The 27,368-nt window shown below is 61.8% G+C and overlaps 1 protein-coding gene across 1 annotated transcript in view; it reads left to right on the top strand.

Annotated features, from left to right (window-relative positions):
* SDK2 (sidekick cell adhesion molecule 2) overlaps positions 1-27,368 on the top strand; it is a 45,962-nt gene that overhangs the window by 7,902 nt on the left and 10,692 nt on the right. Inside the window, 20 exon segments of the mRNA XM_027691402.1 lie at positions 11,267-11,426; positions 19,344-19,450; positions 20,401-20,548; positions 21,307-21,440; positions 22,330-22,441; positions 22,745-22,935; positions 23,046-23,129; positions 23,199-23,393; positions 23,608-23,724; positions 23,818-23,985; positions 24,183-24,285; positions 24,509-24,685; positions 24,774-24,910; positions 25,088-25,235; positions 25,306-25,446; positions 25,530-25,711; positions 26,008-26,123; positions 26,781-26,945; positions 26,947-26,977; positions 27,170-27,268. Coding sequence (XP_027547203.1) covers positions 11,267-11,426; positions 19,344-19,450; positions 20,401-20,548; positions 21,307-21,440; positions 22,330-22,441; positions 22,745-22,935; positions 23,046-23,129; positions 23,199-23,393; positions 23,608-23,724; positions 23,818-23,985; positions 24,183-24,285; positions 24,509-24,685; positions 24,774-24,910; positions 25,088-25,235; positions 25,306-25,446; positions 25,530-25,711; positions 26,008-26,123; positions 26,781-26,945; positions 26,947-26,977; positions 27,170-27,268 — 2,715 coding nt within the window.

Genomic DNA, 27,368 nt, shown 5'->3' with positions numbered 1-27,368 from the left:
AGAGTTTGCTGCTCTGCCCTGGAAATTCAGGGCTGGCTGGGGGGGGGGAAGGGGAGTGTGGGCTGCCAGTTAGTCCTGCCCCCCACCCGTGAACAGGGATGTCTGCGAAGGAAACACTTTGGAAAAAGCTTTTTTCCGAGGAAAACTCATGTTTGCTGTCATGCTACAGCTATTTATGTTTCAAGTGAGCAATGCAATGACTAATTAATACTTAGAAAAAGGGATGTCTGGGCAACACCCCAGTAAATGGGCGAGTGCCCGGTGCCCGCTGGCTCGGGGCCGTGCCACGGGGAGGGGGATCGTGGCCACCAGTGCCTTCATCCCGCCTGGCACGGGGAGGGCAGGAGCTGGCAGAGTATTTTCCATCCCACGGGGCTGGCCACTCGATTGCGTCAGTGCCCTGGGAAGGGCTCAGTGGGGTTTTTCTTGTGGTTCCTCTCTTCTGTTTTTCTTTCCCCGCCGTGTTTTTTTGGTTGGGAAATGCTGCCTTGTTGGGATTCTCGTGGTGGGCCTGGGAAGCGGCTGTTGTCTGTCTGTCTGTCTGTCTGCTGAGCATCCTGAGGGGCTGGGGGATAGGGGACACGGCTGTCACGTGCTGAAGGGATATCCTGGGTGCTGTTGGGGCTCCTGCAGGGCAGGTCTGTGGTGGCTTTGCTTCCCCACCTGTCCTTGGCTGGCGTGGCCCTGGGAGCTGCCACAGCACAGGGCTGTGGTTGCCTTCCAGGAATTCCTGGAGGGTACACTCAGCATGTTCCATGGGGCCAAATCCAGCCCTGAGCTGTGCTGTGCCACACTGCCCTGGGCTTCTGTGTCACCCGTCCCACCCAGTGCTGGGACCACCCTGGGGTTGGGATCTGGGCTGTTGGGACCTTCACCTTTTTTGGCAGCTGGGTGTGGAGCCAGTTCCTGCCAAATCCATGTGGGGAAGCTCTGATCTTGGCTGCAAAGCCATTGGGAACGGGGCTGGGAAGGGCTGAGGTGCAGGGAGGGGGATGTGTGCTGACCCCCTCTCCTGCCCAGAGGGTCTGGCTGGTGGCTGTTGTGGGATCTGGAGGTGACGTCCATCGATCCTTCCCTTCCTCGGTTGTTTTGGAGTCTCTCCGGGGGAATTCAGCCCCAGGACCCGGCCCCTCTAATAGCGTTGAGTCACTCTCTGGGTGTCGGTGACTCACAGCAGTGACCCAGATACGGCGGAGCTGCGTAATCCTGGGCTTCCCAGGATTGCTGCCGTCGGAAGGAGTTTGCTGGGGAAGAGTTTTGGCCGGAGCCTGGAGCTTGCTAAACATCCCCAGCTGGGCTCAGGGCTGTGCCCTGCGTGGGGACAGGCTCAGCAGGGCAATGCCCCACAGCTGAGCAACCCTGGGGATGTACCCCCCGGGCTGGGGGGGCTCCTGTCCCCTCGGGAGCATCCGTGCACGGACCCTTTGCTGCGGGTCCCTTCCAGCTCCTGGCAGCTCCATGTGCTTGGGTTTGGAGCTCTGTGCCTTGGGGCCAGGACTGGGGCTGTGCTCCCGGGGTCCGTGTGCTCGGAGCCGGGTGTGGGGGTCTGCGGGGGCTGCCCGGTGCCTCGGAGCACAAAGCTCAGCTTGTCGGCCCCCTGGGCTCAGGGCTGGGGACGCACAACGGGGCCGTGTGTGAGTGTCTGTTTGGGGTTTCCCGTGAGGGAAATGTTGGTTTTTCCAGGACAGGCACACAGCCCTGCTCTGTTCCCAGCCATGGGGCTCAATGAGTCACTGTTTCCCAGCCAGGGCTGATGTTTCTCCGTTAGCTCTGGGAACATCTCAACCCTTACCTGGCCCACGTTGGCACTGGGGTACACCTGGCTGGGTGCCACAGGGGCTGGGTGCCGAGGGCTGTGCTGGGCTGTGGTCCATGGGAATCCTGAGGGGATAATGCTGGCACGGCCCTGGCTCTGCCACAGTGGGCAGAGGAGGGTCTGTCACCAGTTTTGGGACCCTCTGATGGCTGGGGGGTGTGTTGTATCTGTAGGAGAGTTTTCCAGGACGAGAGAATGGCATTGTCTCCAGCACAGCTGCTGGGAGAAGGGAGGTCCTGAGCCTCTTTCCAACACCCCTTATCCTGGGGGAGCTGGGCTCCCCCCTCCCCACATCCCCCATCCCTGAGGGGGTTCATCCGGGCATGGCGAGGCTGCCTGTGGCCCACTGAGCCCGCCGAGAGCCCCGGCTGTGGAAGAGGAGCTTGTTATGGAGCCATCCTGCTTTTAATTAACAAATTAAAATCCTAGTTAACAATCCAGCCCCAGGGCTGTTGGAGGCTGGGAGAAGCTGGAGCGTTTGTTATGGAAACAGCAGTTAATTAACAAATAAATAAATAAGTGTGGGCCTGGAGACAGATGTGGGAGGAGGAAGGGGAGATGGCAGCGTGGTTGGGGTGTCCCACTGGCCTGGCCTGGTGGGATGCAGTGAGGGAGGAGGATGTCCATCCCTCCATCCGTCTGTTTGTCCTGGGGGCTGCCATGGGCCTGACGGGCAACTCACTGCCCACGAGGGGCTCGTGCTGGCAGTGCCAGGGCAGATCCATCCATGTACTGTGCCAGGGCTGCCTTGGCTGGGTTTGGGGCTCCCGGTCTCTGCCTGGGCTTTTCCTGAGTGCCGCTGGCTCTGGAAATCACACCCGCTGCCTCTTCCCCCACCCCGAGGCCGGGAAGCGCCGCGGGAGATCTCCAGTGGAGATGGATGAGGTGTGACACTGGCAAAACTGCTGTGCAGTCTGCAGGTGACACCAGTGCCATGCTGGGGGCTGTGGGATGAGGGGGGACATCGTCGGAGGGGTATCATTCTGGGGGCATCGCTGGGGGGCTGCTCCTGCATCCCTGTGGCGGGGACTGCTGCAGTCCCACTGGCATCACCTTTGCCCTGGGATGGGGCTGCACGGGGGGGATTCGGGAAGCCCCCCTGAGCTGGGTGCTGAGGCCGTGGTCCCTCCCTGCTGTGCCCTGCACTGGTCAGTTTGGATTAGCCACAGGGATGTCAGTGGGAGCCCCGGGCGGTGTCTGCTGCCAGCGGGGATTATCGCCGGGGGTGGGCAGTGGGTGCTGATGGGGCAGTGCCAGGGTTTGGGGTCACTGTGCTGCTCCCTCAGGCGCTGTGGTGTCACCTGCAGGTCTCGCTGCCCGTGCCACAGGCAGGGGTGACTGCGGGGGCTGACATGGGAACGAGACCCCCTGCCAGTGATTTGGGAAGGGGTGGCTGTTGGGACCAATGTGGGGACATGACCCACTGCCGGTGTGAGGACATGGGTGGCTGCAGGGACCGATGTGGGGACATGACCCCACTGTCAGCCCACTCCAGGGCCCTGCAGGGTTTTTGCAAGGATGAGGAGGGGGCAGAGCCCACGTCCCTCCTGCAGCTTCACCTTTCCAGAGGCTTAAGGGTGGGGAAATCAGTTTAAGTGCCATCTCTGCAAATCCTGCGGCGTCACACGGGCAGGAGCCGTGCTCCACTGAGCAGCTCCTCCAGGTCTGCTCTCCCTCAGCCTCCCACCTAATCCAGTTACCACACCTCTGCAATCGGCTTATGGCTTGTAGGAAACCCCAAATCCCCTCCGAGGGAGGTGCAGGGAGCGGGGCAGCGGTGCCAGAGCTGTGGGTTCTGCTGGGCTCAGCCCAGCTCCTCGCTGGGGTGGCAGTGGCTGGCTATGGCTCCCCCCCTTTGTCAGCCCTCCTGGGGTAACGGGCACATGTGCTTGCCCCCTTGCTGGGTGATGTCCCCATGTCTCCAGGGCTCTCCCACCACCCAAAAAACCTTTTTCCTGCATGAGGGAATTGCTAAAGCAGTTGCACGAGGAAGCAGAGGGTGGGATGGAGGTGAGGTGCCTGTGTCCAGCCACGTCCCTCCAGATGGGTGGGAGCTGTCACCTGAGCCCAAGGGCCAGTGTTCCCATGGCCAGCAGCCCTCCTGCTGCCTGTGCCCCTTCCCCATGGCAGGGCAGCAGCTCCCTGTGAGCAGCCCGATGGGCTCTGCAGGAGGTGTCGGAGCAAGGAGGGAAGTGTTTGGCAGCAAGGTTGTCGCAGGGCATGTGCCAGCAGGAGATGGCTGGAGGGCACTGGATGCCTCCCAGCTCTTCCCTCCAGGGCTGCAGTGGTGCCTGGTCATGGGCAGGATGGGCACAGCACCTGGCACAGCTCCAGGGCTTGCTGCTGCAGGGATGTGGCTGCTGTGAGATGCTCCTGCATCCCTCAACACCGGCAGCGCATCCCTGCTCCGGCAGCGGCTCCGGGCCACGGCCCCTCTTATGGACACAAAGGTGGTTTTATTCCCGTGATCCCAGTGTGATTGGAGCTGAGCAAGGGAGGCGTTCCGGGCTGCTCTGCCTTGGCTGAAAACCCTCTTAGCTCTGAGGAGCAGCACTCCTTTTTGGTGTGCCTCCTGCTGCAACCCTGTGTCATCTCACTGCTTCAGGCTTGGCTTGGACTGTGGTGGTGTGGGAGGGACCCAGCCCGAGCCCCCCGTGCCTGTCTCATCCAGAACCCCCTGTGCCTGTCTCATCCAGAAGCCCCTGTGCCTGTCTCACACCAGCAGGGAGGCAGAGCTGCCTCTGCCAAGAAGGAAAATCACATCCAGCACTGGGTTTTCTGCACGGCAAAGGAGAGGGCTGGAATTAGCAGCCCCAGTGGCCACAGGGCACCATGTCCGAGTCCCCCTCTGACCCAGCTCGCTTTTACTGCCTGAGAATCCCGTGGAACTGGCAGCTTGGAGGGGAGGGCTGGGGCTGGGGGCTGCTGCAGCCCCGCTGGGCTCCCCAGGACGGATCGGGGCTGTGGCTGGGATGGATGGAGACGTGTGTGGGGCAGGAGCTGCCCTGGGGTGGCACTGTGGGACTTGTGGGTCCTCACTGTCATCCTGCCCTGGGGAAAGAGCAGCACTCGGAGAAGGTGCTGTGTGGCTGGGGAGAAGGATCACCTGGTGGGACAGGAATGGGGGACCAGGCTGGGGGACTGGAGGGACGATGCTCTCCAACGTGCTGCAGACACTGGAGCACCATGAGCTCGCAGGTCCGAGAGCATCACCCTCAGCTGACCCTCCAAAAGCTGTGCCACGGCCCTGCTGCCTTCCCGTGCCCCCAGCTCTGGCAGGAGAGTTTTCCACCGCTGCTCTCACAGCCTCGGAGCGCCAAACCCCTCCTAAATAATTCAGGCGGGGCGAGTGCCGCCCGCGGGGGCCGCGGATAAACGCGGTAAACGGCTGAGAAATGGAGCGTGTCCCTCGGGAGCCACCTCCTCACCGGGTGGCCGGGCCCCTCTCCTCCCTCCCGGCCCAGGTGGTGATTCCGGGCCGGCACAGGTAGAGGCGCCGGGGAGGAGGAGCCGGAGCGGAGCTGCCGAGTCCACTGGAGCATTGGGAATTGCATTTCACGGCTGGGCGGGCTGGGATACCAACCCGGCCCCGTGCGCCGGGCGCTCGGAGAGGAGATAAGATTTGATTAAGAAGGCTGCTATTAATTTATGGCAAGTACACTCACGGCAGTGGAGAGGTTGCTTTTAATTAATAGCCAGAAGGAGAGTTTTAAAGCTCTCGGTCTCAGTGGGGGGAGAAGGGAGGGAGGGGAAAGCGGGGAAGGAAGGGAACAAAGTAAGTTGGGAGGATTAATGGTCACATCTGCAATTATAAGTCTTTTTCTTAGTAAAAAGGGAAAAAAACCCACATCAAAAGACGTGCCATGGGTGGGGGTGTGCGGGGCGGCCGGGCTGATCCGTAGGGATGAGGTGGTTGGGATTGTGCCAGGTCACTCTGTGTGCCAGGGGGAATGGGGCTGCCCCATGGCACCAGCCCAGCCTGGGGGGAGCAAGGGACAGCTGTGTGTCCTTGTAGCTGCTCCTCTTCCAGCCCTCTCTGCTGGGATCAGGACTGAGGGCTGAGGCTGGGATAGATTTCATGGAAGAAATTCTTGGCTGTGAACGTGGGGAGGCCCTGGCACAGGTTGCCCAGAGGAGCTGTGGCTGCCCCATCCCTGGAAGTGTCCAAGGCCAGGTTGGACGGGGCTTGGAGCAACCTGGGCTAGTGGAAGGTGTCCCTGGCCATGGAATTGGAATGAGATGAGCTTATAGGTCCCTCCCAACCCAAACCAGTCTGGCATTCCATGACTCTATGGCTTTGGCTCTGGTGGGTGGTGGGATGAGGAGGATGGAGCCGTCCTGCCCCGCTGCCAGCCCGGTGTGAGCCCCACGGGGGCTCAGGTTGCTTTGTACCGGCTCAGGTGTTGCAAAGAGGGTGAGCGGGCTCGGTGAGGTGCCCACTCCATGTCAACCCCTGCTTGGTTCCTCCTTGGCACCCCAGATGGTGCCTTGGTCCCCCCCCAGTCCCCGCTCGGCGTCACGTCGCGCTCCGCGGCTCCCCAGGTGCCGGGAGCACTCGGAATTTCAATTCCGTGTTTGCTTTTTATGAAGGAACCTTGTCTCAGGAATACTAATGGCTCCGGCAGTGTCGGGGAGCGCCGCTAATCCCCCTGCACCTGCTGCCCACCCCGGGGGGACCCTGTGGGGGGACACCATGGGGGGACCCCGGGAGCACCGGGGCCGTGCCGGGGCGTTGCGGTGGCTCCGTGCCCTCGGTGCCCGTGGGGACACGTCATTTAATCAACCCCAGTGGCTTTACCACTGAAAAATTGATGCTTCCCAACCGCAGGCTGGCACCTGACAAGCAGGGGATGTGACTCCCTGGGCAGGGACGCGGCCCTGGGGATTCATCTTGCCGAGGTGTCCCCAGCACCCCTTGGCCGGGGTGGATCCCCTGGGGCCACCTCTCCTCACACCCAGCCGAGGCTGTGACCCCACCGGGGTGCTCGGGGACGTTGAGGTCCCCCATGGGTGCTGTATTTGGGGGCCCCCGGTGATGTTCCCCCCCCTCCCAGCCCCCCGGATGCGGAGCGGCTGCCGCGGCGCCGGGGGAACCGCGCCGGGAATATGTTCCACAAATGAATAATAAAAACAAAGGAAAATTACCCTCTTATTGAAACTCGTTTTATGAATAAAACAATTATTCTGGTAATTGAAAAAATGTGTCGTTAAATTAAATGCAGTGGTTCCTATTAAAATTTTAGTGGATTTCTTCTTCTCCTGTGTTTCTTTTTCCCCCTCTTTCCTTCCCTCCCTCCCTCCTGCCTCCGCTGGCGGCTAAAGGCTGGTAATTATAGCGGAGGGTTTCGTTTTCTCTTTATTGTTTTTTAATCTCTTCGTGCTGCGGAGCCAGCGAGAGTCTGATGCCGAAGAGATTTTGCTCCATCTCCCCGTTCCGGGGTGGGGCCGGAGCGGGAGGTTGGTCCTTGGCAGTGCCAGGTGGTCGTGCCAGTGCTCCTGAAGGGCTGGCACCCTCCTTTCCAGGCTGCCATCCTCCTTTTTGGGTGGTGGTGCCCCGAGAAGGATGGGGGAGCCCTGGGAAGTTTTGATGGGAGCAGGGAGATGGCTCTGTCCCCTCTTCTGTGGTCCAGGACTGTGGACAGCAGAGTGGTCCCTTCCCAGGATTGCACCAGCCACATCCTGGTGAGAGCAGAGAGGGGCTGTTGGGAAGGAGAGAGGTGATGGTGCTGTTTTCCCCGAGGCAGGTGCTGGTCCTTGGTGTTGGTTGGGCTCCATGAGGCACCTGGAGCCCGCAGGTACAGGTGGGCTGGATTCAGGGCATCCCAGTGGGGCTGGTGGGCATCGGCCCAGTTGGGATGCCCAGCACATCCCACTGATTCACGGGAATTAACAGGAATGGGCACTGGGCTGATCAGCTTCCCATTAGGCAGCTGGGGAGTGGAGCAATTGGATGTCACCCCTGTCCCTAAGGCAGGGAGGGGGACTCTGTTGTCCCCGGGATCATGGTGCCAGGCAGGAGGGGACCTGGGCGTCCCATGAGCTGCTGGTGTTTTGGGGGTGACCAGAGGGACTTGTGGAGTGGGATCTCATACCTCCATCCCCATCTCGTCTCTGTGGGGGTTGAAAGGAGGGGCTGCACCCTCCTTCTCCCCCCTGCCAGCAGCTGCTGGGCAGAGCCCTGCCCTTGGCAGGCATTCCGGGATTCCTCCGGGCTTAAAACTCCCCATCCCCTCCCATCAAGGGGGATTTGAGGCTGGGGAGAGGGGAGCTTAGTTCCCGGCTCGCCCATTACGCCCGGGAATTAGGATCCATTACTGCTCTTTCGGGGGCCCCTGCCCTACATCTGTGCCTGCTCTGGCACTAATGCCCCGGGCTCAGCCCCGGCTCCGCCGGCCCTGATGTAACTAAAGTGCAGGGGCCAAGATTGTGATCCCATTAGGCAGGATTAGTGCCGTGCCAGGGCCTGGCATTAAAACGTCGTCAGCGGGGGAGGGAGAGAGCTGGGGTCGCCCCTGTCCCCCTTCCCGGTTGGCAGCTCTTGGAATCCCCTCCATCCCCACTGGGCTCAGCCGCGGGGTCACCGGTGTGGGCAGGGTGGGGGTGGAGCAGTTTGGTGCTTTCTGCGTGGAGGGGACCGTGTTGGGCTGGCGCAGGGTGGCACAGCGTGGCGGGACGTGGTGCCAGTCCGGCGGCTCCAGGAGCTCGGCACCGTCCCGTGCCGCCGGCAGATGTGCAGATGTTGCCGGAGCCGCCCCTCGCTGCCGCCTGTGTTTGGAAAGTGATGAATTTCTGCACCAACTAATTAGCCTCTAATTAGCAAGCGGAGTGTAAACAGCCACAACAGATGGGGGAGAGGCGGAATGAGCAGTAATGACCCTTCGTTTTGGGGGGGGGATGTGGCTGTCGCCCACCGGGAACCCTCCCATTGGGTCCGGGATGGGGGGAATGTCAGCCCCTGTCCGTGCTGGCTCCGTGGCGAGGTGGTGAGCACCCCACACACCCTGGATGTGGTGGTGCCATCGCCTGTAGTGGATGGTGGGAGACAGGAGCTGTCCCCAGGGAGCAGAGCTGGGATGCCCAGTGCTGCCAGAGAGCAGAGGGAAACTGAGGCAGGGGGGCTGCAGGAGGGGCAGGGGGGCAGCGTTGCTCAGCATTGGGACCCCCCACCCTTCTCCCCTCTGAGAGCTGGTGGGCAGGGGAACACCAGGAACACCTGGTCTTGTTCCTGGAGGCCACTCTGGAGACGTTGGCACTAAACCAGCTGCATTCCCCTCCCCGGGGGTCCTCCTCTCCTCCTGCCGCCCTCAGCACTGGGCTGGGGTCCCTGCAGGGGCACAGGGCTCCCCGAAAAATGACAAGGATTTCACTCCCAGAGCTCAGTGCCGCCTTCACCCCTTGAAAGAGACACCGGGGACCCCCATCCCCACTGTCCCTGCCGTGCTTGGGGTGGTTTTGACTCCCTGGGCGCGTGGCGGCTGCCGTGACCTTCGCGGGCGGCTCAGCACGGCACGATCAATACGGAATTAGGAGCCGCCTCTCCTCCTCTGCGCCGTTTTTCACCCCTTAATGCAGAACAGATGGCTCGGGCGCTTCAAAGCACGATGAGCCTTAGCTGCTTAAAATCAAATTAGGATGTATGCAAACGGCGGGCGGGCCCAGGGGAAGGTGTGCCAGGAGCACCCCTGCTTCCCAAACGCTTCCCAAACGCCTCCCAAACGCCTCCAGGACACCTCTCAGATGCCTCCCCAGGTGCTGGGCGCTGGCTCAGTGTGAGGGGTGCACTGAGCACACCAGGTCTCAGACCCACTGTGCCATTGGAGCGCTTGGCCAGACGCTGCCAGCACAGCCCTGGGCTCCCGTGGGACCACTGGGGACCACCAGTCCCCGGGGATCAGCCTGTTGTGCCGTGCTTGGATCCTGGCTGCAGCGATGCATCAACTGCATCGCGCCCAGTGGACCCCAGTCCGGTCCGTGGCTCGTTTACTGGTTTCGTGCGGGAGGTGTTTGGATGCAGAGCTGTCACCTGGCTGTGCCACGTCCCCATCTGGGCGCTGCCGTAATCCCAAAGGCTCCATCTCCGACGTGGGCGAAGCCCCGGCCTCGCAGGTCAAGCTGCTGCCGGGCCGTGGTGGGGACACGTGTGCCCACCCCCGCGCACACGCGTGCACAGGGACACGGATCCTGCACTGGGCTGTTCCCGTGGGCCTGGCTCGCCCTGCCCAGCACCACACGTGTGCCCACTCCTTGGGCACCCCGAAAACTGCAGCCACGAGCTCTCTGGACTGGGGAACCACACAGCCATGGGACAGGGGGCACAGCCGGTGCTGCCAAACCCCACAGCCAGGGCCCTTAGCTGCCATGGTGCCACTGGGCACCACTCTGCCCATGTGGGGCCATGCTGGGCTGCTGTGGGGTTCAGCCCTAGTGCCCCACACCACAGGACGTGGTGCCCTGATGCTCCAGTGTCCGGATCCAGCCCCGACCTGAGGCAGGGACACTGGGATAAGGGCTGCCCGCTCCAGCCAGCACCGCTGAAGGTCAGAGAGGAGGATTAAATTAACGAGCCACAAGCTGCTGCTTCCCTTCCTAATGACTTGCCTGGCATCCAGCACCACCGTGCCCACCCCTTTGCCAGGCAGGACAGGGTGTAAATCCAATGGGCATTTCCATGTGGGTGCAGCGAGGGAGGTGTGCAGGAGCCGGGATCCCGGCGAGGAGAGGGGCCCCCCGTGCAGGTCTGGGGGTGTCTGGGTGCCTCTGAGTTCCTGCAAACTCTTGGCACCCCCCAGGGTGGCGGGGCACTGGAGTGGGCTGAGCCCACGGTGCAGAGATCCGTGGCAGGAATTCAGCTCTCGCAGACAAGAAAGCGAAGCCCTACCCCAAAGAAAAAACTCGAAGCCGTGATTGAACGTGCACTTGAAAGCTGCTGGGGAATATGAATGTGCCTTTGAAGTAAAAGGGCTTCCATTTGTTAAGCAGAAAATGGAGCTGTGTGGTTCGATTTATAGTTTTACTTAGCAAATAAAACAGGAGAGGAGTAAGTGGTTCTGCCTCGCTCCGCTCCCAGCCCCTCCGCCCCTTCACCCCCCGAGTTAAAAGCTTGGTGCTTCGGAGATGCTACAAAGGCAGCCAGGAATAAAGCAAAGGAGCAGCTCAGATAAACCCACAGCGGGCTGAGCCCTCGTCGATGGGCTGGTGGAATGGCTCGGAGGGGGGTCAAGGGCCAGGGCAGGGGGACAGGGAGGGGGCTGCCGGGTTATGGTTATGCCCGTAGAACCATGGAATGGTTTGGGTTGGAAGGGACCCTAAAGATCATCTCATTCCACCCCCTGCCAAGGGCAGGGACTCCAGTGACGAGTGGGGCCGGTGGGATGTGGGGCTGGTGGGATGTGGGGCTGGTGGGATGTGGGGCTGGCGTGTCCCTCACCCCTGTCCCTCCTCTCTCCACAGACGATGTCTCCCCGTACTTCAAGACAGAGCCGGTGCGGAGCCAAGTGCACCTGGAGGGGAACAGGCTGGTCCTGACGTGCATGGCCGAGGGCAGCTGGCCCCTCGAGTTCAAGTGGCTGCACAACAGCCGGGAGCTCACCAAGTTCTCCCTGGAATACCGGTGAGTCCGGAAAGGGTGGTCAGGCATCAAAACGGGCTGCCCAGGGAGGTGGTGGAGTCCCCACCCCTGGGGGAGTCCAAGGAAGGACTGGACGTGGCACTCAGTGCTCTGGGCTGGGGGACAAGGTGGGTGTCAGGCACAGGGTGGGCTCGGTCTTGGAGGTGTTTTCCAACCTGAATGATTGTGGGACTCTTGAGTCCCCAGCGATGCTGCCCGTGGTGAATCCCGCCTGGCACACCGTGGGACCTGCCAGGGCTGCCATCCCGAGAGGCAGCACAGAGGCAGCAGTTGGCAGTTCGGGAGCTGCTGGCTCTGTTTGGAGAGCAAACGGGGAATTTAAGCAGGTCAACACCGGGGAGGAGGTGTTTGCACAAGCGGATTAACACCTTAACACCGGGCTGCGGATCACAGCCGGCTCGTGGCTCCCTGGGAACAGCTAGACCAGGGAAGGGGCAAGACAGGGTGGCAGGAGAGAGTGCCAAGATCCAGGCATCCAGCCCCGGGTGCCAACTAATCCCACCACAACTCCAGCCCCTTGGAGCCGGCCTTTAAATCAAGGCGGGCACCTCTCGCCGTCTCCTCTGAGTGCGTGTGTCATCCTCTCTGTTTTAATCAATAATTCAGGTCGAGACAAGCCATTCCCCCTTTAAAGGCATCGAATCCAAAGGCTTCGTGTTGCTGTAGCAACGCGGGGCTGCTCCGGGATGCCAGGAACAGAGATAGTGTGGCTGGGTGACGTCCCTTCCCCAGCACAGTGCCGTGCTGGGGTCCTGGAGCCCTGGCCATCCCTGGGGACCCTGGGGGCTGGCCCCCACTAAGCCACTGTCTGCCATGCCCCTGATGCCCCCAGCTCAGTGCTGGGTGTTGGCACCAGTGCCAGATGCCCGGTGGGATGGGCCCCTTGTCCCCAGCTCTGGTGTGGAAGCTCAGAGACCTCTTGAGCTCCGCAATTCCCGCAGCTGTCACCTGTCAGGAGTGACAGCTCATTCCCAGGCAGGACAAAGGTGCAGGATCCCATCCCTGGGCTCTTCCCTGTCGGGTTTGGGGGAGCGGGTTGAGGCACCTCCAAACCCGGGATGGGGACTTCTGACTCCCTTTCCTGGATTTCTCCTGGGTTTGATCCGTGCCTCTCAGTTTACCCTTGTGTAGGAAAGAGGCCAGCACTGGTGTTTGCTCTGGGATGCCAGGCAGCTCCACATCCCTGCATCCCTGCTCCAAGGTGACTCCCTTCCCCCCGGAGCCCCTGGCCCCCGCCTCCAGCTCCAGCATCCAGCCAGAAAGGATTAGGGAAGGAAGCAAGAAAACAAACAAACACGTGGGGAAAACCCAAACAAACCCAGCGCAGCAAATGAAGCAAAGAGCTGCCGTGCAAATCCCTGCCTGGCTCCCAGGAACCTGCCGGCATCCCTGCGCTCTGCCCGGGGCCCCGTGGGGATTTGGAGTGTGGAGACGAGAGCGTTTGGCCGTCTTTGCCTGGCATTGGAGGCTGCTGGTGAGAAAGCAAAGGACCAAAATTAGTTATGATGGGCAGAAATTGAATTTTAATAGAGCTGTCGGTGGCGCGGAGCCAGCCCGCTCAGGCAGTGGGAAGGTTGTAATTAAAAGTTAACGAGTTTAGAAACAGAGTAATCCTTGGAGAGGGGAGGGCCGGTGCTGATGGCCAGGGAGGCTCGGGGATGCTCCAGGCCCTGTGGGGTCGGGAATGGTGGTGGTGTGGATGGAGGACATAGGGTGCAGCCAGTCCCTCCCAGCTTGGTGCTGGTGTGTGTCCCCTGGCATGTCCCCACTCCAGGGACGGGAGGGACCTTCCCCAGGACCCGGCTGTGCCCACGGGGGAGGCTTTGGAGCAGGGCAATGTGCTGTTGGCGGCTGTGCCCTGGGACCACCTGGGCTTGGTGGCATCACCTCGTGGTTCCCAGCCACATTTGGTGGCATCACCTTGTGGTTCCCGGACAGAGCAGTGTGTCTCCAAGCATTTCATCCTCCTCGTCCTCACCGCTGCTCCCCAAAATCGTCTCCTGAGCAGGGCATCCCGCCGGCACCGCCCGTGTGCTCTGTGCCCATTTTGGGGGCCGGGGGCAGGGGGCTCGCGGCCCCCCCCGCTCCCCACAGGTCGCCCCACTTCATCCTCGCTGGTGGTCGGAGGAGCTCACGCCACGTTTCAAGGGAACGAGCCGCTCTCCCAGTTTGGCAGCGTGTTTCCATGGCGACCGCCCTTTCCTTCCCGCAGCGATTCCCGACGCCGGTTTGCCACCGGAGCGGCTGCTGGCGAGGGGAGAGGGCCAGGTGGGCAACGGGCTCGGCAGGCCCCTGGCCCCGAGCCAGAGAGGGCCTGAGCTGATCCCTCAGGAGCATCCCTGGGGACCGTGGCGGGATCATGGAGCAGCCTGGCTCTGTGTTCATGCGGAGCCATCCTCCCCCAGGAGCATCCCAGGGGATCAAGCATGATGAGGAACTCCAGAAGGACCGGGCTCTGTGTGTGTGTGTGTGTGTAGACATCCTCCTTTGGGAGCATCCCTGGGGACTGTGGGGAATCAGGAACCAGCCTGGCTCTGTGTGCACATGAAGCCAGGGATTCCCCCTGCGGGAGCATCCCTGGGGACCAAGGGGAATCAGGGAGCAGCCTGGCTCTGTGTGTGCATGGAGTCATTCTCCCTCAGGAGCATCCCTGAGGGCTGCAGGGGGGTTAGGGACCAGCCTGGCTCTGTGTGTGTGTGGAGACATCCTCCCTTGGGAGCATCCCTGGGGACTGTGGGGCATCAGGGACCAGCCTGGCTCTGTGTCTGCCCATGGATCTGTGTCCCCAGGAACGTCCCTGTGGGAGATGTGGGATCAGGGACCACCCTGCCTTCCCCTCCACGCTGCCTCCACTGCCTGCCGCTGGCACGGGGTGCAGGAGGCAGCTTTCCCATGGGATCCCCACTGCCTCCTGAGCCTGGAGACCCCCCAGTGACACCCCACCACCCCCCGATGCCCGCCGTGTCCTCGGCTGAGGTGACAGCAGGGCGGGTGGCAGAGCCTTGCCCACACAGCCTGGCCCTGGCACCGCTGTGCAGGGCCAGCTCTGTTTTTGCCTGCATAATCTCCCCTGTGCCAGGCTCTCCACGAGCTCTCCGGAGCCCGACTGCTCCTCGTACGAGGAATCATAACATGCAAATCAGGCAGCTTGATGTCTTTAATGAAATCCTCGGAAGGAAGGCGCTTCTCTGGTGAATTGAGGATATTTATTTCTCATACAAGAAATTTAACATGCAGATTAGTTGGGTCTGGTAATTTATCACATGAGATTGTCCTATTAAGGGCTGCATCGAGTCCTGCTGCCGTCGGAAATTACCTTACACATAGATTACCTCTGGACAGACTCCCATCCGTAGGGATGCGTCTTCTAGCTCCTAAATCAGCCCTCGTGCCTCTCCTCGTGCCCCTCTGCAGCTGGTGCAGGAGCGCAGCAGCTACTAAAGCATCCCCCACCTCTTCCTAAGAGCTCCCTTTGCTGGGATCTTGGAAAAGTGTTAATTCCATCTCCAACACCGGCTGGCTTTGCCTCAGCTCCCCCCAGCCAAGCAGGGCTGACACGACAGAGCCTCCCAGTGCCACACCCTGCCAGCCCCAGGGTGGATTTTCCAGCACGTGGGGCGTCTGATCCATTCCCATCTCCTTTCAGGAACCTTTCTGCACGGGCTCACCAAGATTTGGGGCAGATTTGTGGCTCTTCAACCCCTCCCTCTTTGCTGGGCCGTTTTGGGGTGCGTGTCCCCCGGGGTGCAGGGACACAGCAGCTGCACACACAGGACCCTGCCGAGCCTCTAAGGCCCATTGAGGACCCCAAATGATTGATGCCCGTAGTTTGTCCCCAAATTATGTAAAATACAGAGCCAGAAGCCTCTGAAAACCCCAGACCTGGGGGCACACAGAGCGGTTCACCCCTGGATTCCTGCTGGAACCCCAGCGTGTGCCACTGCTTGCCAGGAGCTGATCCCTGCTCTGGTGGGACCGGCTCTTTGCCAGCCCAGGTGCAAAGCCCAGCCCTCTCCCCTGGCGAGCTAATTGCCGTGCAATGATTTAATTAATGGGAGCTGATGAACGCTGGAGGGGCTGCAGCCAGGCTGTGTGGAAGCCCAGCAGGGAGTTCCTGGTGCCTGTGGCTCCAGCCTGGTTGGTGTCACCTTCGGCGTCACCACAAGTGGCAAAGCCTCCAGGAGTGCTGGGGAGGAGCACTGAGCTGGTAATGGGTGGCATAGAGTGGTTTTTCCTGGGAATGCTTGTGCTGGGAAGGCTGCTGTCTGTCTCTGTGCCTTGTTTGGAATTGGGGACGATACCTGGGGCTGGTGTGAGTGAGCGGCAGCGATTGCTGGGCACAGGGCAGCGGTGCCAGGGAGCCACACTGGCATCGGGGCTGGCAGGAGGCACAAGGTGGGATGGCGATGGAGGGGATGTCCAGGCAGCCACGGAGGAGACGGACAGGGATCTCTCAGACCTGGGAATGCCACCGGAGCTGGGTGACAGCCGAGCTCCTGGTTAGTGACGCACCGGAGCCCTCCGGATGCCGCAACATGGATCGGGGCTCGTGCGCCCGCCCCGTCCCTGCTCCACGGGAAGGAGGCTGATTAATACACGGGCATTAATTATTAACTGGCTCATTGTTCTGGCAGGGCCAATTGAGGCACTGATTTACAGGGCCGCCGGCGCCCGCCCGATTCCCATGACCGAGGGAAAACACTCCAGGCGAGCGGGGAGGCGACGGCCACGTGTTTCAAAACAGAGCCTGTTCCAATCAGGAGCTAATTGAGATCCAATAACAGAGTTAACGGGGGCTGATGGAATACCAGGGGGGCGTTTAGAGCCATATTGAGCGTTGGCCCGGTGCGGGTGGAGGTGCCGGGACGCGCGCTCGGATGCTGCGAGTCGTTAAACCTCTGCTAAGTGTGTTTTAATGCTCACTTGACATTTCATTATCCCGCAGTAACTATTCAAATACACGTCCCCTCCAGAATTAATTAATCGTTATGCAGGATATTAATCAAAGGGGACTGTGCCAATGTGCTCCTACCCAAAATCCGATCCAGCTGTTGCTGTTACTGGGCGGCATTGGAAGAACCTCACGGATTTCTGTGCTCTTCTGGCTTTCAGTTTGATGGATCAGATCCTTTGGCTTGATGCTTTTCCCGGCCCCTCTCCACCCCCTCAATCTAAGAATAATTCGGCAGCGTCAGCCCCACGCTTCTCAGCAACCCTACAATAACAGAGGCGCGGCAGCAGCCAAGGCTGGGCCGTGGCTGTGCCGGAGCGGCGCGGGGAACAATCCTGCCGGAACACGGCGGTGCCAGGACTGCACGGTGAGGAGCTGGTCACGCTGCTGTGCCCTGCCCTGCCTCACCGACGGGATCAGGGATGGATGGATGGATGGATGGATGGATGGATGGACGGATGGATGGAGAGGTTGTCATTGCTGACGAGCAGCCATCCATCTGTCAGATTGATCCGGTGCCAAAGCTGCTTCTGCAAACCCGCCGGTCCCCCGGCACGGGGCTCCTGGTTCCGGAGCCCATCCTGACCCTGGGGCTGAGCGGGGCACAGCCACTTCCTGACGGAGCCCGAGGCCACCACTGTTTTCCATCGGCGTGTTCTCCTCCAGCACGGGTCAGTCCTCGCCGCGGAAGGGCTTTTCCCCACGGACGATGCCCTGTCAACCTCTGTCTTCACAGAGCATCTAAACAAACCCCTGGAACAGCGGAGTCAGCAGCGAGGGCTGTGCTGGGAGCTTGGCCAGACCTCACCTCTGTCCTGGCTGGAGCAGGGTTAGGACGGGCAAAGCCACCCGGTCAGGGCACCGGGATCAGTCCCAGGTGGAGGAGCTGCTTGGCACAACGGAACCAGGAACTCCTGGCCATGGAGGAGCTGCCGTGGCCTCGTCTCAAACTGGGGGGGACTGCGTGGGGTGACATTCCCCACTTCTGCCCACAGCACGTCCCCCTGCGAGGGGGTGACAGCAGTGGGGACATCAGGGGTGACATTGGGGGTGAAATCAATTCCCATCCCCTTCCAGCCAGGCGTGATGGGGGAATGAAATCAAATCCGAGTGGTGTTGGATAAAAGCCTCCATGGAAGGCGAGCGGGAGAGAACAAAGTCTGTGCTGGTTTGGTTGATGACTGCGGGCCGGGCTGTGCTGGGAATTGATTTCCTTTCTCCAGGCTATTTTCAGCCGCTGAGGTGTGTGTGAAAGTGCTGCTGCTTAATAGCTCCTCCAGCTCCTGTGTGTGGGGACCAGGCCCCTTAATTGGATCTGCAGGAGTGCCCCCATGGGAGGGGCAAAGGTTCTGTGTGCCCATGGAGGGGTCCTGGCTCCCAGAGTGGGGGAACAAGGTGCTGCTGAGGGGCTGTGGGTGCTCCAAGGGGTGGGGGCAGTTTGGGTCCCGTGGGCTGTGCCGGGGGCTTTGCGCCGTCCCCCTCCCAGGATGAGGGTCTGGAGGGGTCGTGGTGCACAGGGGTCTGTTTGGGGGCACACGTACCCCTCTGCCGCTGAGCATCAGCGGGTGTCCATCCATCCATCCATCCGTCCGTCCATCCCTGTGCGTGTGTTCGGGAGTCACGGTGTGATTTATTAACGAGGACACCGCAAGGAGAGCGGGCCCATTATTCCTGGCGTCGGCATCCTCCGCTGACAGCTCCGTGGAATTGAAATATCTTATTTAAAGCCTCTGGGGAGCATTTTTAAATATCAGCGGTGACACTCAAGGACTCGTCCCCAAAGGGCACCCTCCCTCCTCCCGCGGGGACGGGTGACCCCGGTGTGTTGTGTGGGTGGGCAAGTGGGCGAGTGTCACCAGTGGGGTTTGATGCCAGTCCTGCCGTGCCCACCCCATCTCCCTGGTGCCACCGGGCGAGGCGGGAGCCGTGTCCCCGTCTCCCGTGCAGGGAGGTGGGCGCGGGGCCCACTGCGCTTCCCGGCGGAGGGAACGTGCTCCTCCAGGTCTTATGAAAGTTTAATTTACGCTCGGTTCTCAGAAGAACAAACAAAGCTCTGCCGAAACAGCCCGGGGCTGTTTTAACGCAAGATTAGATTTTGGGCAAGGAGGGCTGAGCTTGCTTGTTTATTCCCTCTCTGCTTTATCTCGGAGCGCTCCCCGTCGGGGACGGCAGCGCTGCAGCACCTGCCCGACCCCCCAGAGACTCACCCGCCTGATTTGGGGGTGAGGGAGCAGGAGCTCCTCCTCCTGCTCTGGGTGGTCTGGTGGCTGCAGGGTCCAGCCGGGGACTGGGATGATGCTCGGGGGGTGGGCGAGTGGAGATGTGGTGATTTCCTTTATCTGCTCCTCGTCTGCTGGTGCTGGTGGCTGATAAGAGCAGGGGTGGGGATGATAAGGGGGTTCAGCCATGACTCATCAGAGCAGTGCTGGGCTCGGCTGCACTCAGGTCCGGGCTGAGTGACACCAGCAGACCCTGGTGTCACCACTGGGGCTCAGTGCAGGGGTCAGGACAGCGGATGCCAGTCCTCAAGAGCCACCCCTGTGTTTGACAGCTCAAAGCCACTTTTTCAGCGCCTCCAGCTTGTGGTGGTTGGTCACATCCCACCCCTGGGCTGGGATGGGGACAGTCACTGGCTCACGCTGCATGTGGTGCAGCCAAAGCACCTCCTTGTGCGTGGCCAGGAGTCCCTCTGTGGCAGTGAGGGGCACTGGGGTGTCTCCCCAGCATGCACACACGTGTGTGGGCACATGTACATGCCTGCACGGGCACACACATGTATGTAGTACACGCGCCTCCAGCAGCAGCTCAGGGAAGGAGCTGGCACGTGGCACGGGTGCTGCTGCCCAGCAGTAAATGGGGGGCTCGTGTAGGACCTGCAGCCTCTCCCAGGGGCTGTGCCGGTGCCATGGGTGTCCCCACACCGCTGAGGTGCCTCCTGTCTCCCGCAGGTACATGATCACCTCTCTGGACCGCACACACGCCGGGTTCTACCGCTGCATCGTCCGCAACCGCATGGGAGCCCTGCTGCAGCGCCAGACGGAGGTGCAGGTGGCCTGTAAGTGACCGTCCTGCTCCGTGGGGACCAGATGGGGACACCCAGCTCCCGGCACTGTGGGACAGCTTGGGTGTTGGTGCAACTTATCACCAGCACATGTGAGCCTGGAGCATCCCTGGGGTGACAGTGGCAGGGACATCCGGAGCATCCCTGGGGTGACACTGGCAGGAATGTCCAAAGATTTGAGGAGGAGATGAGAGTTCTGAGGCCTGGGATGGTGGCTCTCTCCCTCCCTGGCATCCCTTTCCTCTGGCTTGCCCCTAGTCCCATCCCCTTAAACACCTCCTGAGGAGCAGTGACAAATCAGGAAGCTAATGAGAAATTAATAAGGCAGCTGTGCTAACAACTAATGATAATGGCAAAGTCGTTAAAAAAGGATTCTTTACATGTTTTTAATTACAGCAATTAAGGGAAGTCAATAAAAATCCCCTGCCCCCCCCCCATCTTAATGCCCCCCGCTTCTCTCTGTCTCCCTCAACTGCTGTGTGCTTCCAGCCTGGGAATGGTGGGGTGGGATGGAGGCAGCTGTGTCCCATCCTTGTCCATGGAGTCAAGGTCATGCTGGGATGCTCCCAGCGCTGGGCCATGGGTTGGGACATGGAGAGAGGCCAGGGAGCTGTGGCACTGAGCCCTCCTTGCTGTGGCTGCACCCCCTGCTTGGTGGAGAACACACAGACAGGGGTCCCCGTGCAGGGGCTGCACGGCTCCAGGTGCTGGAGGGATGATCCTGAGGAACAGACGGTGGGATCTGAGCCACTCCCCACCCAGGCAAGCTGCCCCAGCCAAGGAGAGGACAGAGAGCAGCCCCCGGAGCAGCCCCCCTGCACCCACTGGGGAGCCCCTCCCTGCATCCTCCAGCCTTCTCCGCAGCCAGACCTGGAGCTGGATCCCCGGGGCGCGTTCCCGGCCTCTCCCCAGCCCCTGACACGGTTCTCCCCCGCGTTTTGCAGACATGGGGAGCTTCGAGGACGGCGAGACGCAGCAGAGTGTGTCCCACGGGGAGGCGGCCGTGATCCGCGCGCCCCGCATCGCCAGCTTCCCGCAGCCACAGGTCACCTGGTTCCGGGAGGGGCGGAAGATCTCCCCCAGCAGCCGCATGTGAGTACCCCTGGGATCCTCCCTGCATCCCCCCCAGCATCCCTCCCGCACCCAGGGGGCTGCGTTTCCCCTTGTCCCTGCACTAGGGATGTTTAAGCAACGTCTCGAGCGCGTCGCGCTGAAGCCCCGGGACAGACCCGGTGACTAATGGCTGTTTGTCAGCAGAGAAATGAATTTTTTAATAAAAAATGAAAATGAGAGGGAGGAAGGCGGGAGGAAGGCAGGCAAAAGGGTTTGATGGAGCAGAGCACGGCACACACACGTGTGCCAGGTGTCCCCGTGGGGCTGTGGCAGGTCCCGGTGCTGCCGGAGCCCGGCACAGGCAGCCACAGCGTGCAGGAATTGAATTTGTAACCCCCATTATGCAGGAATTGAACTGGTCTCCTTTCGATTTGCAAAGCGGGATTGAGGAGATAAAACTCCTTTATCTCATATTTAATGGTAAAAAAATATATTCCCCAAAGCATTTTATGTTTCCAGCAGATTAGATCGTTCCATTAAATAAAAAAAAAAAAAAAAAAGAAAAAAAAGGGGAAAAAAAAGAAAAGTCCTATGAATCTGCACCGTCCCACGGGCTCTGCTTGGAGTGGGGGGGCTTGGTCCCCCCATCCTGGGGTTGGTGCCTGGGGCAGGGGGGAGGAAGGCTGGGGGTCCCATGTGGGTGTTCCCTGGGCAGGTGAGGTGCTGGGTGGGGATGAGGGTCCCGGCTCGCTGTGTCTCTGTCCCCACTGGATTCACATCCCCACCTCCTCCCACAGAGCCATCACGCTGGAGAACACCCTGGTCATCCTGTCCACGGTGGCCCCGGACGCGGGACGTTACTACGTGCAGGCGGTGAATGACAAGAACGGGGACAACAAGACGAGCCAGCCCATCACCCTGACTGTGGCCAGTGAGTGTGGGGGGGCACTGGCCCCCCCAGCCCTGCCCACCTTCGGCCCTGCCCCCCCCCCACGCCCTGCCTCGCCCCCAAATTTAATTTGCAGTAAATCTCCTCGGAGGCTCCGGCTTCTGCTGACACAACAGTTCAGCTGCCTCAGAATTTATTTAGGCACTCGGGGCTGAGCTGCAGGTGCTGGTGTGTCACAGGCACAGCTCCTGCTCCTGCTCCAGCTGGATCCAGCAGTGCCCTGGGAATGGGCTGTGGGATGGGGTGCTGCAGTGTCACCCCTGCCCTGTGTTCCCCTCTCTCACCCCCAGTGCTCCAGATCAGCCCCTTCCTGGGGGATACTCCTGTAGCCTCATCCCTCCAGTTCCCTTGGTCCCTCCAGGACCCGTTTGAGTGGTGACAGCCCATCCCATGGGAGATGCCCCGAAGTGGCATCAGTCCTGTCAGACCCTCACCCACGTCCCCTCCCGCTGCTCCATGAGGGTTATCCCTATCCGTGATGGGCTCTGCCTGTCCCCCTTCCCCATTAATCTGTTTTCCCATCCCTCGGCGTCCCGGAGCGCCATAAACATCCCGGAGCCCATGTTTATGGATTCAGCTCTATCAGCAGCTTTCGAGCTGATCGCGTTTTTACAGCGCCTACATGAGGGTTTTTTATTGGTGCCATCATTTTGCTTTATGTACTCCCTCCTCCCTGCCTGGTGGCCGTGCCGTGGGCTCCCGCGGGAGGAGAGGGCTCAGGGAGAGCTGGCAAGGCACCCTGAGGGACCCTCGGTCCCTGTCACCTTTGTCTCCTCTGTGCCAAGGATTTGGGTGCCTCCTCTGGGGGCTGGGGCACGCCAGGGTGGGCACGGGGTGCTCATGGCTGTCCCTCTGGCCTCCTTCTCCCCAGACGTGGGTGGCCCAGCTGATCCCATCGCACCCACCATCATTGTCCCACCCAGGAACACCAGCGTGGTGGCCGGGACCTCGGAGGTGACCATGGAGTGTGTGGCCAACGCCAGGTGAGTAACGGGATGGGGATGGGAATGGGGATGGGGGATCTCCCTGCTGGCATTACCCAGCCCCAGGGCTGGGTGCCCCCACGTCCCTTCCCACCAAGGTTTCTGGGTCACGCAGGATGGATGGCTGGGTGCTCCCAGGTCCCTTCCTACCACAACTCCTGGGTCCTACAGGGAGGTGGGGGGGGTCTGAGTGCCCCCAGCTTCTTTCCCACCACATCTCCCGAGTCCTGCGGGGTGGAGGGAGACGGGTGGCTCAGCGAGCGCTTGGGGCTGTGTCTTGACACACTCCTGGCCACCCCCCAGGCCGCTGATCAAGCTGCACATCATCTGGAAGAAGGACGGGGTGCCCCTCTCCAGCGGGATCAGCGACTACAGCCGCCGGCTCACCATCCTGCACCCGGCGCTGGCCGACAGCGGCTACTACGAGTGCGAGGCTGTGCTGCGCAGCAGCAGCGTCCCCGCCGTGGCTGCGGGGGCCTTCCTGTCCGTCCTGGGTGAGCTCCTGCCCTGGGCTGAGCTGGGGAGGGACAGGCGGGTCACCGGGGTGGCCCAAGGACCCCGGCTCTGCCCCAGCCCCCTGCCCATCACCGCGTTCCCTTGGCAGAGCCCCCGCAGTTCGTCAAGGAGCCGGAGAGGCACATCACGGCCGAGATGGAGAAGGTGGTGGCCATCCCCTGCCAAGCCAAAGGTGAGCTGCTCCCCAGGACCCTCCCCGCGCTGCTGTGACCCCGTGCCTGACGTGGCTCTGCCCTTGCAGGTGTCCCCCCTCCCGAGATGGCCTGGTACAAGGACGCTGCCCTCATCCACCTGGAGAAGCTGACCCGCTTCCAGCTGCTGGAGGACGGCAGCCTGCAGATCAGCGGGCTGGTCCCTGATGACACCGGCATGTTCCAGTGCTTCGCCCGCAACGCAGCTGGAGAGGTGCAGACCACCACGTACCTGGCCGTGACCAGTAGGTGCCAGCCCCCCCCAGCCTCTAGTCCAGGGTGCCCTGCCTCGGTAGCGGGTGGGATGTGCCAGGGACCCCCTGGTTGAGGCTCAGGGACCCCAGGAGACTCTCCTGTGTGGATGGGATCCCTCCCTCACAATGCTCCTGGAGTGGCTCAGCTCCAGGCTCGGCACAGGGAAGGGCTGCAGGGGGGGCTGTGCATCTCTGTGCCCCGCAGGCATCGCCCCCAACATCACCCGGGGTCCCCAGGACAGCACGGTGATCGACGGCATGTCCGTCATCCTCAACTGCGAGACCTCGGGGGCTCCGCGCCCGGCCATCACCTGGCAGAAAGGTAAAGGGGCTGGGGGCAACCCACTGCCGGGCTCGGCGGCCACCAGGCTGGGCCGGTGGCCCTGGGGCTGACGGGGGTCCCCCGTGTCCCCAGGGGAGCGGGTCCTGGCCAGCGGCTCGGTGCAGCTCCCGCGGTTCACGCTGCTGGAGTCCGGCAGCCTCCTGCTGAGCCCCGCGCACCTCCCCGACGCCGGCACCTACACCTGCCTGGCCACCAACTCCCGCGGCGTGGACGAGGCGTCTGCAGACCTGGTGGTCTGGGGTAAGGGACTGCCCGGAGTGCCCGTGTCACCCGTGCTGTGGCAGCCGGGGTGGACCCTGCCTGGCTCCGTGGGCACGGTGCGGGATGGAGCTCTCTGGGACTGCCAAGGATGGGCACTGATCTTTGGGGTGTCCCTGCCGGTGCCACCCCTGCAGCCCTCTGGGCAGTGCCAGTGGCTCATTCCATTCCCCCCACAGCAAGGACACGTATCACCGACCCACCGCAGGACCAGAGTGTCATCAAGGGGACCAAGGCTGTCATGAGCTGTGGGGTCACCCACGACCCCAGCGTGGACGTCAGGTGAGTGTGACGGGGCTGGGAGGGTTGGGGGCTCCAGGCACACCCAACCTGGCTGCTGTTACCGCTGTCTGTGTGCCCGGGGAGGGAGGTGGGGGTCCTCCATCCCAGCTCTGTGCTGGTGGTCCTGCAGTGCCACCTGGTGCCCTGCAGACAGGGAGCCCCAGTCCCCTCTCCTCGCTGAGGGGCTGCAGGGCACCAGCACACCTGGGTCCCCCCTGCACAGGTACGTCTGGGAGAAGGATGGGGCACCACTGGGCCCCGAGAGCGGCCCGCGGGTGCGGCTGGACGAGGCGGGCACCCTGCACATCTCCCAGACCTGGTCGGGTGACATCGGCACCTACACCTGCAAGGTGATCTCCACCGGGGGCAACGACTCACGCAGCGCCCACCTCCGTGTCCGGTGAGACCCCCCCCTCCTCCCCGCCGGCACCCCACACCCGGGGCTGTCCCCCTCCCTCCCTCCCTCCCTCCCTAACCCCCCTGTCCAGGCAGCTCCCCCACGCCCCCGAGAGCCCCGTGGCCGCCCTGAGCCCCCAGGAGAAACGGGCCATCAACCTCACCTGGGCCAAACCCTTCGACGGCAACAGCCCCCTGCTCCGCTACGTCGTGGAGGTCTCCGAGAACAGTAAGGGGCTGCTCCCACCCCCCCGGCCCTGCTGGCACTGGGGAAGGTCCGCAGCACCACCCCAGCGCAGGGGGACGCTCTGGGGAGCTTGGGGACTCCGGGACTCATCAGCTGGGCAGGGGACCCCAGCGTCCTTCAGGTCAGGTCCCCCACCCCGCTGCCCCTGTACCCCCACAGACGCGCCCTGGACTGTGCTGCTGGCCAGCGTGGACCCCGAGGTGACGTCGGTGACCGTGCGGGGCTTGGTCCCCGCTCGCTCCTACCAGTTCCGCCTCTGCGCCGTGAACGACGTGGGCAGGGGGCAGTTCAGCAAGGACACGGAGAGGTGAGCCAGGCCTGGGGGTCCCAGAGGGGGCTGGCAGCCCTTGGGTGCTCATCCCGCCTCGTCCCCGCAGGGTGTCCCTGCCCGAGGAGCCCCCCTCTGCACCCCCTCAGAACGTCATCGCCAGCGGCCGCACCAACCAGTCCATCATGATCCAGTGGCAGCCGCCGCCCGAGAGCCACCAGAACGGTGTCCTCAAGGGCTACATCATCCGGTAGGTGCCGGGGGGGGAGCCCGGGGGTCACACCCCTGGTGTTGGTGGGGCCACCGGCAGCTCTGATGGCACCTGGTCACCAGGTACTGCCTGGCCGGGCTGCCCGTGGGGTACCAGTTCAAGAACATCACCAACGCCGAGGTCAACAACCTGCTCCTGGAGGACCTCATCATCTGGACCAACTACGAGATCGAGGTGGCTGCGTACAACAGCGCCGGCCTGGGGGTCTACAGCATGAAGGTGACCGAGTGGACCCTGCAGGGAGGTAGGCAGGGATGGGCAGGAGTGGGCAGGGATGGGCAGGGACAGGCAGGGACAAGCAGGGGTGGGCAGGGGTTTGTTGGGCACCCCGATAGCAACAGGTTGTGCCATTGGGGTGATGGGGATGGGTGGCAGGATGTGGGGGTCCCAGGGAGACTGGGATGTGCTGGGGATGGGTGACCAGGGTCTACAGAGCCCAGCCAGGGGCATCACCCTGAGGTTCTGGGGGGCTGGCACTCAGCTGACAAGGGGGACCTTGTGGAGCTTGAAGCCACTCTGAGCTGTCCCTTCATCCCACAGTCCCCACGGTGCCCCCAGGGAATGTGCAGGCCGAGGCCACCAACTCCACCACCATCCGCTTCACCTGGAACCCGCCCAGCCCCCAGTTCATCAATGGCATCAACCAGGGGTACAAGGTGAGGGGCAACTCCCGTGGTCCCCCCAAAATTGGGGCAGCTGGGAGGGGAAAGCTCCTTGGTCAACCTTCACAAACTGTCTTGGCTCCTCCTTGCTGAAATCCTGGATTTTAATTGGATGTGTCCTGACCGTTAAAATAATATTTACTGTTATTTAACACTTGCATGGGCTCGGAGTCTCCCATGCTCTGTAATTAATTCCAAGTTGCAATTAATTCAAATTTACATTAATGAAATTGAATTAAAACATTAAACTTGTGTCTTAATCCACTCCGAAGCGAAGTTCGGGAATTTAATTGCCGCTGGATGAGATAACCAGCGTGAGCAGGATATTTAACATTCTTATTAAATGCCACTTAGTATTTTTGATTAGTATTTTTAGGGCCTAATTAGTGTTTAATTAAGTTGCTACAGGCTATCTCGCACAATACCAATTAAATGCCCAAACATCCCTCCTGGATGCGGGCGGGCGATCCCGCGCCGTTATCGACGGAGTTAATCACGGCGCACGCTCCGTGAGAGGCATCGATATTTAATCAGCTCTGAATTAACGCAGGGAGGCCGGGGGGGGGTTGCCCCGAGGATGGTGTTTGTGGCACGGATGGTGCGTGGCGAGGCAGCAACACCCTCACCCCCCCGGCTCCTTCCTCCCCACAGCTCATCGCGTGGGAGCCGGAGCACGAGGAGGAGGCGACGGTGGTGACGGTGCGGCCCAACTTCCAGGACAGCGTGCACGTGGGATACGTGGCGGGGCTGCGGAAGTTCGCCGAGTACTTCACCTCGGTGCTGTGCTTCACCACGCCGGGGGACGGCCCGCGCAGCCCCCCCCCAGCTGGTGCGCACCCACGAGGACGGTACGGGCGGGACGGGGATGGACCCTGCCCACCCTCGAGGGGCCCCCGGGGAGGGGGGAGCGGCCCCCAGCCCCACACGGGGCCATTCGGTCCCACTGCCGGGCCACGGGAAGCCCCGTCCAAGGGCAGCCCCCTCCACGCTCACTCCTCGTGGGGGTCCCGTGGGTGCTGAGCTTGGGTGTGTTTGTGCAGTGCCCGGCCCCGTGGGACACCTCAGCTTCAGTGACATCCTGGATACATCCTTGAAGGTCAGCTGGCAGGAGCCGCTGGAGAAGAATGGAATCCTGACAGGTAAGGGAGCACCAGCAGGTACTGACTCCTGTATCAGTTCCCTTCCCACTCTGTAGCATCTTCCCTTGGTCCCCTTCCCACTCCACAGCATCTCCCCTTT

This window comes from Neopelma chrysocephalum, unplaced genomic scaffold (assembly GCF_003984885.1).
Source record: "Neopelma chrysocephalum unplaced genomic scaffold, ASM398488v2 Primary Assembly neopelma1_84, whole genome shotgun sequence".
NCBI lineage: Eukaryota > Metazoa > Chordata > Aves > Passeriformes > Pipridae > Neopelma > Neopelma chrysocephalum.
This window is presented reverse-complemented; position numbering and strand designations above follow the sequence as displayed.